The sequence below is a fragment of the Pseudonaja textilis genome, chromosome 2 (assembly GCF_049901715.1).
Source record: "Pseudonaja textilis isolate UNSWEBS1 chromosome 2, rPseTex1.2, whole genome shotgun sequence".
NCBI lineage: Eukaryota > Metazoa > Chordata > Lepidosauria > Squamata > Elapidae > Pseudonaja > Pseudonaja textilis.
Window position 1 is genome coordinate 216,527,019 of NC_141991.1, and position 15,011 is coordinate 216,542,029.

At 40.6% G+C, this 15,011-nt stretch overlaps 1 protein-coding gene across 1 annotated transcript; it reads left to right on the top strand.

The window, feature by feature from the left end:
* Positions 1-6,139: 6,139 nt before the first annotated feature.
* Positions 6,140-9,930, top strand: GPR150 (G protein-coupled receptor 150). The gene has a single exon (XM_087927035.1). It carries the CDS (start codon positions 8,274-8,276, stop codon positions 9,612-9,614), a length of 1,341 nt encoding a protein of 446 aa, XP_087783161.1. The 5' UTR covers positions 6,140-8,273; the 3' UTR covers positions 9,615-9,930.
* Positions 9,931-15,011: the final 5,081 nt, after the last annotated feature.

Sequence of the window (15,011 nt, forward strand, 5' to 3'; positions counted from 1 at the left end):
AACAGCAACGTGAGCTTATATGTGCTACTACACTGCTCAAAAAAATAAAGGGAACACAAAAATAAGACATCCTAGATCTGAATGAATGAAATATTCTTATTAAATACTTTGTTCGTTACATGGTTGAATGTGCTGACAACAAAATCACATAAAAATGATCAATGGAAATCAAATTTAGCAACCCATGGAGGTCTGGATTTAGAGTTACACTCAAAATTAAAGTGGAAAAAACACTACAGGCTGATCCAACTTTGATGTAATGTCCTTAAAACAAGTCAAAATGAGGCTCAGTAGTGTGTGTGGCCTCCACGTGCCTGTATGACCTCCCTACAATGCCTGGGCATGCTCCTGATGAGGTGGCAGATGGTCTCCAGAGGAATCTCCTCCCACACCTGGACTAAAGCATCCCCCAACTCCTGGACAGTCTGTGGTGCAACATGGCGTTAGTGGATGGAGCAAGACATGATGTCCCAGATGTGCTCAATTGGATTCAGGTCTGGGGAACAGGCGGGCCAGTCCATAGCATCAATGCCTTCGTCCTGCAGGAACTGCTGACACACTCCAGCCACATGAGGTCTACCATTGTCTTGCATTAGGAGGAACCCAGGGCCAACTGCACCAGCATATGGTCTCACAAGGGGTCTGAGGATCTCATCTCGGTACTTAATGGCAGTCAGGCTACCTCTGGCGAGCACATGGAGGGCTGTGTGGCCCCCTAAAGAAATGCCACCCCACACCATTACTGGCCCATTGCCAAACCAGTCATGCTGGAGGATGTTGCAGGCAGCAAAATGTTTTCTACGGCGTCTCCAGACCCTGTCATGTCTGTCTCATGTGCTCAGTGTGAACCTGCTTTCATCTGTGAAGAGCACAGGGCCCCAGTGGCGAATTTGCCAATCTTGGTGTTCTCTGGCAAACGCCAAACGCCCTGCACAGTGTTGGGCTGTAAGCATAGCCCCCACCTGTGGACGTCAGACCCTCATACCACCCTCATGGAGTCTGTTTCTGACTGTTTGAGCAGCCACATGCATATTTGTGGCCCGCTGGAGGTCATTTTGCAGAGCTCTGGCAGTGCTCCTCCTGTCCCTCCTTGCACAAAGGCGGAGGTAGCAGTCCTGATGCTGGGTTGTTGCCCTCCTACGGCCTCCTCCACGTCTCCTGATATACTGGCCTGATGCTGGGTTGTTGCCCTCCTACGGCCTCCTCCATGTCTCCTGATATACTGGCCTGTCTCCTTGTAGCGCCTCCATGCTCTGGACACTACGCTGACAGACACAGCAAACCTTCTTGCCACAGCTCGCATTGATATGCCATCCTGGATGAGCTGCACTACCTGAGCCACTTGTGTGGGTTGTAGACTCTGTCTCATGCTACCACTAGAGTGAAAGCACCGCCAGCATTCAAAAGTGACCAAACCATCAGCCAGAAAGCATTAGAACTGAGAAGTGGTCTGTGGTCACCACCTGCAGAACCACTCCTTTATTGGAGATGTCTTGCTAACTGCCTATGCTTTCCACCTCTTGTCTATTCCATTTGCACAACAGCATGTGAAATTGATTGTCAATCAGTGTTGCTACCTAAGTGGACAGTTTGATTTCACAGAAGTGTGATTGACTTGGAGTTACATTGTGTTGTTTAAGTGTTCCCTTTATTTTTTTGAGCAGTGTATTTATTCAAAATAAACTCTCCTTCAGATTTGACTCCTAGTTACCTAGTTAATGTATCTGTGCAGCTTTCTTGGCGGCAGTTCTGAAATGGCTCACCATTCCCTTCTCTGGGATTGTTTTCAACTTCCCAATCTGTAATTCTTTACAGGAATCCCATCTATATTAAATATCCTTTATTTCTGCTGATCACACAACAACATGCAGGTGGTTCCAGTGGTAATCAGCCCACTGGGTGCTGTGCCTAAAGACCTAGGCAACATTGGTCAGATGCAGAAGGCCACCTTACTGGGATCTGCTCGTATAATCCACCGATACATCACGCAGTCCTAAACACTTGGGAAGTGTTCAACTAGTGATTTGTGATATGAAACCCAGCATGGTTATCTCGTTTGCTGTGTATATTGTCATTTTTGTGTGTAATAATAATAATAATAATAAGTAATAATTATAATTAATATTATATAATATAATAATAATAATAATAATAATAATAATAATAATAATAATAATAATAATAATAATATGTTGTTGTTGTTGTTGTTGTTGTTATTATTATTATTAATAATAGGCAATTTCAGAAGTGATTTGCCATTGCCTGCTCTCTAGGGCTAGGTTATCCAGCTTCCTTTGTGCCTAAGGCAGGACAAGAACTCATGATCTCCTAGTTTCTAGCCTGATGCCTAACCTCTATACCAAATTGGCTGTCAAGGCTCATTATTTTATGTTTAAATTATAACTGTGTTGAATTGCAGATGTACAGTAGCTAAAAGTGGAGCGAGAAGAAACATTTATTTGATAGAGGCAAGAAAAACCAAAAGCACACATATGTATTGGGTGAAACCAGGCTCAATAACAGTAACTGTGAGAGGGATCTTGGAGTCTTAGTGCACAACCAGCCAGCAGTGTGCAGCAGCAGCCAAAAAAGCCAATGCAATCCTAAATTGCATTAACAGAGGGATACAATCAAGATCCAGTGAGGTACTAATACCACTCTATAAAGCCTTAGTAAGACCACACCTAGAGTACTACATCCAGTTTTGGTCACCACTCTATAAAAAAGATGTTGAAACTCTAGAAAAAGTGCAGAGAAGAGCAAACCAGGATGATTAGGGGACTGTAGACTAAGGCATATGAAGAATGGTTACAGGAACTGGGCCAGGGGAGACATGATAGCAGTCTTCCAATATTTGAGGGGCTGCCAGAGAGAGGAAGGGGTCAAGCTATTTTCTAAAGCACCTGCAGGCCAGACAAGGAATAATGGATGGAAACTGAACAAGGAGAGATTTAATCTGGAAATAAGGAGAAATTTTCTGACAGTGAGAACAATCAATCAATGAAACAGCTTGCCTTTGCAGGTTGTGGGAGCTTCATCACTTGACTTTCAAGATGAGATTGGACTGTCTTTTGCTATTTGAAATGGTGTAGGGTCTCCTGCTTGGGCGGCAGCAGGGGGGTTGGACTAGATGACCTACAAAGTCCCTTCCAACTCTGTTAATATGTTAATCTTCAGTTCCTCTATTCTCTAAATATAACAGTTGTGTAGCACATACATACAGTTATTTATTTCAGGCTGTGAAATTATGATTCTATCAAGCACTGGAGTATTAAATCCGGGCTGCGAATATCTGGATAATTCAAACGAAGAGGAACCAAGGCTTTCTATTCGGGTTAAGTTTGGCATCAGCTAATGGTCGGAAGGATTTTTGCAGCCCGGGGAGCTTAGATGTATAGTTGGATTTCAACTCAAAATACAGAAGTATCTCAAGATTTGGAGAACAGCAGTCTAAGGAAGGCCGACAGTGAGATGTCACATAGACTCCTGTGATGGGGCCAAACATAGCAAGATGTTTATTTGTTTTTTTAAAACTCACTATTACGGTCTGCCTCGCCACATCCTGCTTACTCCCATCACACGTTCTTGCCGCACCCAGCCTGAGCTAATCCGCAGTTACAAAACCACAACGCCCAGCAGCCTTCGCGCTTGCAGAAGACCACAACTCCCTGCAGGCGCTGCGTTCAGCCCTTTCTCCCATTCATTCTTCTCTTTCACGTGTTCTTCTTAACGGGAGTGGCGGGGGGGGGGAAGAGGAAGAGAAAGAGAAAGAAAGAAAGAAAGACTTTTACTTAAAGGAAGACCAACCTGCTCCATTTCGCCCGTCGAAAGGAATGCCATTCAAATCTGGCTGCGAGACCTGCCCTACAAGGCGATGTTCCCGAGTTGTTGTTTTCCCCCCCCGCTGGTGCGTCACATCTTGAATGTTACTGGCGCTATAAGCGTCACGTGACAAAACCTGGCTTGCTGATTAGTGTTTCTGTATGCCTTGTGTTGCTTTGGAGGAGATTTACACGGGTCTTTCTTGTTTGCAAATCCCCTAATACTTTTTTATCTGCCTAGTCTGGTTTATGACAGAAGCAAAATGGTGGATTTTTGGAAGATGCCACAGAGGTCTGGGGTTGGCCAGATCGAGAGGGAGAAATGGTTAGGAAAAGCCTGGTACGAAGACGCAGCGTCACCCATTTGTAAAAGTTAGAACAAGAAAAATTTGGTGGGGGGGCTCGTCAAATCCCGAAGAGGTTGAAGGATACGCAGGTTTTGTAAAACGCGGAAAAATACTGCGATCTTTTTTTGGCCAAAGTTTGTCGTGTCTTTGAACTTCTAGCGTTTTTAAAGCAGTTTATTGCAGCATTTGGCTTTCACCTCCTATTCTGAATCTTATGTATATATAAAGTCGGCATACATTGGACCATGTATTCTATCATGGCTGAGACTAGTATATAAACTTGTCACATTTTTAATACTATAATTAAAGTAGAAACAGCATAATGCAGCAGACCTGGTTCTATGTGATAAGCTATATATTATAAATATAAAAAATAATGTATATTTCTTTAGGGAGCAGTAAAAGCTGATTATACAGCTCTCCTTTCCAAACCAATGGAAAATGCAGAAAAGGTTCATTTTCAGCTCAGCATTCTTGTCAATAAGCCAAGCTAAGCAATGCATGTAGAGCTTGTAGTATATCAATATATCAGATTTATAATGTAGTAGAGCAGTATGTCAGATTTACTCATCAACATACCGATCACTTTATTCTGTTTTGGATATGTAGTTACAATGCAAAATGTAAAAAAGCCCCCAAAATTAAGGGTTAAAAATGAAAAACAAATGCAGCACAAGCTAATTTATATCTACATATTTAGCATATTGTTTCCGTGTATAGATTTCTGTCCTTAAAAATCACTTCATGAATTGTTTTGGTTCTTTAAACTTATCACTTATTGATGATCTCATCAATTCCAACTTATTATAACTTCTAGATTTCCTTCTTTTTTTCAACCTAACCACTTTGTATACTACTAGTTTTGCAATTTGTTCTTCAATAATTCTTTCTGTATTGTCAAACCACCTCTAATCACTTCTTCTGAATCACTATTGCGCTCAGTCACGTTCATTAATCACTCATCTGTTCTTGGCCCATTTCTTCTGGTTTTACCACACATATTTAAGTACTGTATTCCCATTCCATTTATTTTGTTTTTGTTGACATACTTAATTGTCACACTATATAGCAAAGTCAATAAATGATTTAACAGAAAAAATTTCTTCATTTTTTGCAACAAATATATAACACCAATCAGCATTTGCACATCTTTAAATTTCTTGCAATGTTTCCCTTATATCCTGTCAAACACAGCTACTTTGATCTTTAATGTTTGTTTTCCTCTTCATTGTTTTTGCATCATACATTTAATAAATCATTTGGATTCTTAGCCAATCATAATCATATTCATGCTCTCACAAACTCTCTTCTAAAGTCATCATAATTTTCATAATTTTTATTTGTATTTTGCCTTTTATTATTTTTACAAATAACTCAAGGCAGCAAACATAGCCAATGCACCTTCTATTTTCCCCACAATGCCAATCTTCAAACATGCTTTTCTTCCATCATATGTTGTTCTTACCATATTCGGCAGCCAATCTTTCACCCTATATTTTAAAAAACATTCAAGCCTATTCACTTTATTTTATACTCCCTCTAAATAAAAAAATATACATTGATTCAATATATAGTTACTAAATATGTTATTTAATTTGTTACATTATGTAGCAAGTCCTATTTGATTTCATTTTTAAGTTTGAATCTAACCCAGTGCTTTAAGAATTGAATGCTTAATCAGTGTTTTCTCCTATATTAATATTTATTTTGCTCTAACCCCATCCTAAGACATATAACAGATTAGCTAAATTGCTCTAAATCCAAGGAATATTTCATTTAAACAAAACTTCCTAAAATTTCTAAACTTTTTTTTTATTCTTGTGTTATGTTTCTTAATATAATAAAACATGAGGTCAATTTTGAAATGTTTTTCTGTTTATTTTGTCTTTCATTTAATGAGGGCATACTTATATGAAAGTTAAAGATATAGGAAATCTTTGATTTGAGATGAAAATATAAGTGAATTACTATTGCAGTATTTTATCGCATACCTTCTTTCTGTGTCATTATTTGTTTATTTATCCCAAAAGCTTTTGGTGCTTTACAGAAAAGAGACATAAGAAATAATACATAATAATACATAATAAACCAAGAAGAAAAGTGAGAGGTGCAGAGACTAATGAAAGCCTATTATTAAATTAACTAAAGAATAAAGAATAACCAAGGGAAGGCAGAATCATGGCCCAAATCGCTTCCCATCAATTTTTGAGCAGCTTTTGCAAGGATTGGACAGTTACTGAAAAGCAGTACTAGCAAACCTTGTCCCCCTCTCCCAACATTCTTAAGTTGTATCCTCCTATTAGATTTCTGGTTACATGGAACCAACTAGGCTAATTCCACTGGAGAATGTAGACTAGCAGATCACAGTCATATTCTGAATAGCTAGAAAACAATACTCTGGTTTTATTCCAGCTTTTCAGGTAGATTTGAATAGTGTTTGCCTGGAGAAAACTGTTGCCAGTTCTTTGCCATTAAAATACATACTTAGAGCATGATACATCCTTCTCAGTGGGATACAAATTTTATTTCAAACTACAAAGACAATAGGGCCATTATGAGTTGAATGAAACTTGGAAACAGGTTCTTTATCAATTATGGATAGATGGCTTTGACTGACATAAAAGGGCCATACAATTCTTTAATCTTATCATTTTTATTAAATGGAATACTAGGACAACCAAATTACCTTTGTGTGCTTTTGTTCTATTGATTCCAGACTGGCATAACAATCATGCACCACTATGTACCCCAATTAAAGGCCAATAGATCGGTCACCCTTACTAATGCTCTTTTTCAACCACCTGTAAAATTTTAACAAGAGAAAGAAGTAGCAGCAACCATTTTTTTTATTTCCTTTTTCTAGCAATTGCTGGTGAAGACTATTTCCAGATATGCGCATGGTCAATGGAGATAATAGTGATGTGGTAGACTTACAAAACTGGGAATCAATATTGCTAGTAAACTTGATTAGCATTATACATAAAAATTGCCATGTTCAACTATCACCAGAAATAGTGATAGCCCGCTCCAAACACAAGGCCAGTCTTGTTATCAAGCTAAGATAGTTAGAAACTGTCCTACCTACCCAAGAATGGCTTCAAGCTTCTTGCAATATAAACAGAATAAATTCAAGAATTTCAACCTTGACTTTACCATAAGTTGGATTTGCATTTGATACATAGCAATCATTCGAACACTTTTGCAACAGCTTCATTATTAAAGCTTTCACAGCCTTGGAACTTTTTGTACCAATTTCTTGCTTAGCCAGTTTAAAAGCAGCTTGACAGACATCCCGCATTCAAGCCAGACCAGGGCATATAGGTTAAAACCAACAGTGAGCAAGGATTTATGCTAATTTAGCCAACATCTTGAAATGTGTCAATAAAATTTACTTTTACAAAGCTCATTACATTAGCAGCTTACTTTTATATATGGCTGTTTAGAAGTAAATTCCATTCAGTTCAGCTGGGCTTATTTTAACAGAATAGGATTTCAGTTTTCATCCAAATGCTTAGCACCTTGTCAATGTGTGTGTGCTATTGAAAAAAAAAACTTAACTTGCTAATTTTTAAAAGCAAATTGTATCCTAGACAGTTATGTTTTTTTTTAAAAAAAACCAACCAGTTGGTACTTGACCCCCTCTGATAAGCTCATGAAAACATATGTGATTATGTTTCTAGTGAAGGCAATCTTCAACAGGTTTCCGATGCACGGCCATATTTTGGCAGATACACCACCAAGCAAGCAAACAAGCATCGTGGAGTCTGTGGAGGAAAGGGGGAGGAAGGGTTAAGGGGATGATTTCATTCAGATGTGAAAGACAGCTTCACAAAGTGTGCAGAGAAACCTGGTTCAGGTGGGTGTGAAAGACTGCGATTGTCGTTGAACTGGAGGTGGGGGGGAGAGAGGCTGTGGGGGGAGCTGAGAGGTGGGCAGAGCACAGGCGCGACGGCTCTATCTCTTGTGGAGTACCCACCCACGGTGAGTGCCAGGTGACAGGCAGAGCCCCTATATATACTGCCGAGGCACGTCCATCCACATACAATCCGCGCGGCTGCTTTCTAAGAGTAAAGTTTGTTCCCAGTTTTGGCGGCCACAGGGAGCCATGGCTGATGCGCTCGAGCCAAACGGCCAAGCTCCGGGAGCCAACTTGTCCAGCCTTCAGCATCCCGCCGGGAACTTGAATCTTTCTTTGCCGTCTCGTTGGCCTTTGCCCGGGCAGTCTGCGCAGACCATCGGGGCGGGTGCGATCATGCTGCTGGCGTTGGTGGGCAACTGCTTGTTGCTGTACCGACTCCGCTGCGGAGGGTGCTGCTGCGGAGGTCGGTTCAGGAGGCGGCGGAAGATGGATTTCCTCCTGGCGCACTTGGCCATCGCCGATCTCTACGGCTGCGGGCTAACGTTGCTCTCCCAGCTGCCTCCAGCAGAGGACGGGCGCGTTGCAGAGCCGGGAGACGCGGGGTGGCCGGCCGGAGACGCCACCTGCCGCTTGCTCCGCTTCCTGCAAGGCTCGGGGCTGCTGGCGCCGTCGCACATGCTAGTTCTTATCGCGTTGGAACGACAGCGCTTAGCCAAGGGCCCTCTGCCTCCGCAGGAATCGCTGCCGCCTTTCGTGCTCGCCCGGAGCGCCCTGGCCGCGCTGGGCTGGCTCTTGGCGTTGTTACTCGCCCTGCCTCAACTCTTCGTTTACAGACTGGTGCCTTCGCAAGCCGGAGGCCGCTGCCTCAGCATCTTCCCTCAGCTGCCCCGATGGCACGGACAGGTTTACGCCGTGTACGAAGCCATCACGGGCTTCGTAGCTCCCGCCTGCCTCTTGGGCAGGACGTGCAGCCGCATCGTCGCCACCCTCGACGCTTCTGGCGCCGAGGAGGAAGAGCCATCGCAGGAGGGCCTCGGCGGCCGCGCCGGACCCTCTCGGCTTGAGCTGCCTGGCCTCGCTGGCCCCAGCCCGCCGCTTCTTCTGCGGCTACTGCCGATCTCCAAGTGCGCTTCCCGCTCGCCGTCGGCGCCCCGGAGCCTGCCCCGCGCCCGAGTGAGGGCGCTGCAGCTGACTTTGGCGCTCGCCGTGCTCTTTGCGCTCTGCGGTTTCCCGCGCTTTATTTTGGAGTTGGGCTTTGCTTTTGCCTCTCCCGAGGCCGCCACCCACGAAGCCCGGACGACCCTGAGCAACATGATGGCAGCCACCAACAGCGCCGTCAACCCCTACGTGTGCCTCTTGTTCCACAGCTACCGGCCCTGGGCGCGGCGGCTCCAGCGCAGCCTCTGCCGTTGCCCCGATGGACAACCCAGACGGCAAGCTCGCCACCGGCAGCGACTGTCGCCACAGGCGGCCGCGGATCGCGCTGAACTTTGGCTCTGCCCTTGCCAAACTAAGACGCCTGCCATTGCAACAGCCGTCCAGCTAGAGAAGGAGGAAAGCCGGGCTGTTGGCGAGAGCGGATTCTAAGATCCAGGGCCAACTTTGAAGAAGGCTGCATTTGCCCTTAAGAGTCCACAGAAAGCAGGTTAAGGAAAGGAGAAGGGACCTTTTGGACAATTAGGATGGCTTTAAGTTTGTTTGGGCTTTTGACACCATGTATTCTACTCACTTAAGAGTAAACTAAAAGATTCCAGGGTGCTTGTTTGCCTGCAAGCTATGTGTTCAAAGGCTTTACCCTGGAAAAAATAAAGGAAGAGCCCACTTTGAGCTCTGTAGTTCTTTCCAATTGCCTATCCCGTTGTAGGATTTTAAGTCCAAATAAAAATCACATTACCATTGTAAATGAATTCTATGTTTACTGCTCCGGCTCTTATCATAAGCACTGATGTGGAATATCAGAATATCTCAACTGGATGTCTTCAGCCTGTCTGAGGTTTTGTTCACCTTTTGTTACTATATTGTCAATGTTCAAAGCAAATGGGACTGTTGCTCTTTCAGTAATTTGCATACAAAATTCGTTGGATACAACGAAAGTTTCTCTCTATACATAAGGGAGCTGTTTAATTTGTGGTTTTCACTAAATTCAGATATTTTTTCCTTGTACTTTGTAATATTTATGGATGTACACAAACCAGAAGCTCTGTTTGCTTGTTTTATGCGCATAACAAATACTTGTAAGTCAGACAATTCTAGGTAGGTCATAGAGCAGACAGACGCAACATTGTAGGACTTGTGATTATCTGACTTTGTCCAAAGGTATGGAAGCATCTTATTGGCAAGGAGGAAATGTTGCTGCATCTTGGCCTTGTCTCCCTTTCTCTACACAATTTGTAGCTCAGCCCATACACCAATCTCTCTGAAGCCTTTACCACTATGCGGCTGTACTCCTGTCAGCCAGTCCCCTGGCCCTCTCCTCATCATTTCATTCTCTCTTTAAGCTATTTCCAATCGCCTGGCATTTTTCTTGCTATCTCCCAACCCAGAATGTTTCTGCCCCAAAGAGTATTCAGGGTTTGTGTGGAAATCCAGTCCATGCTCAGACTAAGCAAATGTATGCCAATCTAGGCATAGACCATGAATACAGCATATACCTTGTTTTATTTTTCATATTTCCAAACAGCTAAAGAAACAAGAGAGTTACTTTTGTTGCTATGCAAACAGATTGTATTATTAATGCCTTCCATTATTTTGTCATATTGTACATATTAATTGCAAATAAATATCCAATATAAAATGAGACATAGTTTATTATAATAAGAATCCTTTCTGTTCATTGTAAGGGGTTTTACTTAGGTATTGATCTAATTAGTATATATTATGAATCCCAGTAAAGGTTGCATTATTGGTATGTGTGCAGATGTAAACAATGACAAAAATCAACAGATATAAACTGCAGAAACTGAAGGCTTTCAATGTTTATAGAAATTCATCTCCCTTGCAATTAAATATTAGTATTACTTTAGCTACCGTATTAACGTACGTCTTGTATATAAGCAACCAACATTGGTAATTACAGATAGTGTAACAGAGTATTTTTACTTCTGAAAGCAAAGGTTGAAGGAAGGCTACAAGATTTAAGCAAACTTTCTTGGAAATATGTTTTCTTTAGCTTAGACTTACAGTCCTCTACATGTCTATAAAGCAGTATCAAAAGGAGTTCATCTTAGTAATTTTTTTAATAATTTGCTTCTGACTATAATATGGCAAGTTCTACTTATAACCCCACTACCCCAAAGTTTTCCATAAGAGGTACAGTACAACAAACTTTTGTGCAGTGCTCTTAAGCAGTCTTGTTCTCTATTTTTTCCATTTTAACCACTCTATATCAAATGGTATTAGAATGGCTGCAATGGTACTTTAAAAATAGAAAAAAAAACAGTATATGTAAAATGGATAAAATGAAATCAAAAATATGGAAACATGTTTGTACTGGAAATGTACCCCAGAAGGGTTATTAAGGTTGATGGAAATCAATCCCAAAGGTGCTTTTCAAAAGGCTACTGGACATTCTTGTGCTTTTTTTCCTTGAAAATGTTTCACTTCTCATCCAAGAAGCTTCTTCAGTTCTTCTTTTTCAGAGAACTGAAGAAGCTTCTTGGATGAGAAGCAGAATGTTTTTAAGGGGGAAAAATTATAAAAGTCCAGTTGCCTTTTGGAAAGCACCTTTGGGACAACCATGACTTGAATTATTGAGAATATCCACAGACATTAAAATGAATCATTGATAACAAGTACTGATCAGGGCAAAATCCAGCTTAATGTTGAAATCAATGTCAACTTATTCAATTTAGAGGCAAAATTACACATTTTATTACATCTAAGATAAGATTTTGGGAAATAGAGAAGGGATACCAGAAAGATCAGGAATTATTTTTCTCATAACAGTAACAATGAAATTTTTGGGAGTAGCTTTCCTTTCCTACCCGCTTTCCTTTCTTTTTGAAAAAGGACTTACTGACCAATGATTTTAGTCCTCATGTTCAAATAATTATTAAACCCAATATCATGGCTGTGTAAGCTAGAATGTGAATTCAAATTTCCCCAGCCAACTAGCCTTGGAATCCCTAAGATGGCATCATGCATATCTGTGGACTTGTAGATATCTCCTTTGAGGTTTACCATGTTCCCAATTCCTCATTAATGTTAAAATAATTAATTTTTAAAAGAAAAGTAGCTTTATTTTGCTATAAATCAAAGTGGTATTTTCCATTATTTTCTTTTGAAGAATCCCATTGGTTGCTACATGGAGCTCATAAATATTTCCAGAATATAAACACTGCACCCAACTGCAGTTCTGTGTGGCTTGGAAGCATTTTCCTTCCACTCATTAAATGGGATAAAAATAAGCTGTGGAGTGGGTAGTTACCATTCAGAAAGGAAAGAAGGGCTGGAAGCATTCCCAACCATTTGCATGCTATAAATGAATACTTCTTGGTTGGCTATTTCCCGTACAACAGTTGTTATGTGAAATGTGCATAAAATGCAGTCCAAATTTCAAAAGTGTCCACCACTGTCTCAAAAGGTCGACAAGAAAACCCCAATGAAATTTGTGGTCTAAAGGAGAAATACTGTTGTTCAGCCCACCCAAAAATCAAATACTAAAATTTGTGTGAATACTAAAATTTGCAGAAACAAAATATCAAGATGGGAAAAACCAAAGCAACAAGCATTGAAAGCCACTGAAACCTCTCTCTCATTGACTATAGCTTAAAAGGAGACAAAAAGTTCTGAATACAAGCAGTTTATTATGACAGAGTGGGATAGGCAAATTCAGTAGAGAAAAGAAAGGGGAGGGCTCTTTTTTTTTCATTTTGAAAGATGTCCATCTCTTCATTACTCTAACAGTGTTTCTCAACCTTGGAAACTCTTAAGATGCATAGATTTCAATGCCCAGAATTCATACTGACTATATCGATATATCCGTGTATTTTTCTTGATAATAGCAATTCTTCTAGTTTTTTTACTCTGAAGCTAGCCTTATGATGGCCTCCCATCAAAGTGTTATTCAGGGCCTACCTTGTTTAACCTTTGACCACAAAAAAGATCCAGCCAGAGAATGCTTTCTTCTGAGACCTTATGGAAAGACTTTTGTTACCTAGAAAGTACAAAGCTTTGTTCACATGCAAATATGTACATATGTTGGATGAGTGAAATCTTACTTTTCTATTTTCTGAGTGTTCCTACTGTAATGACTGATGTACACCTTGTTCATATGTCCCATATGCCCCAAATGTTAAATATACAATACTAGTTTAGATCCAGCATTTTTGGATTGTGGACTAAGTGAAATCAATGAGACAAGTTGATCATTACTAAATCAATGTCCTTTTATATATAAGCAAAGTTAACTGAGTACTGATAATATAACAGTTGTTGTGGACAATAATACTATCTGTGGCTTCTGGTCACGCCTCATACCAAGCTCCAATGTAGCTCAGAATAAAATGCTGCTGGAGAATATTTTGTTCTCACGACCCATTTTGAGATCCTGTTGAACATCTGATTAGTATGAGGATAGTGCTGGTGCACTAAAATGGCTTCTGGTCCTGCATGGTTGTTCATAATGGAATTAATATTTTCTTGAAAATGACAAAAATCATATAAGGAATTGCTCTTTAATAATTTCAGCCAACATTTTGATTGTTCTAAACATGTCTGGGAAGCGGTTTTTCACAAGCTATCATTGCTCAACGGGTGGCCAAATGTTTTCATGCAACCTGCCACAGTGTAAAGTACTTTATCTTGGAAGACTTACTTATGAGTCACTTAGAGCATTTGTTCTCAAGTAGAGATAAATGCTTAGGGGAAAAAAGGGACAAAGGACAAGAAATTGGCCTTTTCAACTATTCCAAACCATATATGATTGAAAGGCTGTTCTTAGCGTGTGATTTAGTCTAAAAGTCTAGTTTTGGCACAATATGCTTTGCAAAATGATGCCCTCATGTTTGCTGTTTGCAGAATTTGACCTTGTAAGTCCTGATATCCACTTAATTTGGCCTTTCTCAACTGTTCTACTGCAATAGGCTGCAGAGCTGCTATGGGATTTCTCCTATCCTTAGCAAGCGGTCATATTTTCATCTCAGCAGGTCAGTAAAAGTATAAGGATTGGTTCACAAGGTCATTTGTATTACCCTCTTACCCCATGACTTTCCTTTTAATGAGCTTGTCATATTACTTGTGAGCAATGCTAATTTTTTTAAATTAAAAATAATATATCAGATTAAACGATGGTGCTACACACATATTTTATTTACCTTTGGCATTCCCAGAGGCACTTTTTATAATTATGTCTCATAATCAAAACTATGAATTCTATTAGCTTTGTTCAACTATACTTAACTTCGTAAGTGCACTATGAAGTTGGCTTATTTATCTAAACCAGCCTTTGGATCAATGTTATTGGACTGAAAATTACCAAGTCTCAGCAATTATAGCAAATAATGCCCTGGGGAGCCAACATTAAGCTATCCCCTTAAATCACTACTTAGACTAACCATACTTTATGTTATAGATTCACACTAAAACATCAGACTGGATTTATATAACACCCAAAGCAAACATCGTTTTGTTTGCCTGTATCCATATCCATATGCATATGTAATTAACTATCTGCAAGCAAACAACCAAGCTCAGACACCACCAAGGACTCACACTGTATGGCTTAGTTACAGGCCACCAGATGAAGAACCTCAGTCAAAAGGACATGGAATGTTTCTTATCATCCAAGTGCCATACTGTAGGAGTAGAGAGGCAAGAGCTGATAAGTTTGATTTTTTTTTTAACGTAAAAAAGCCCTGAGGACAATCAAATCATTGGGAAAGTAAGCAGAGCAAATGTTACAACATGCATGACCATGTGATTGTATAAATGCAACAATTTAAATACATTGTTAGATGTTGGGATACACTGATATAATGGCATCAC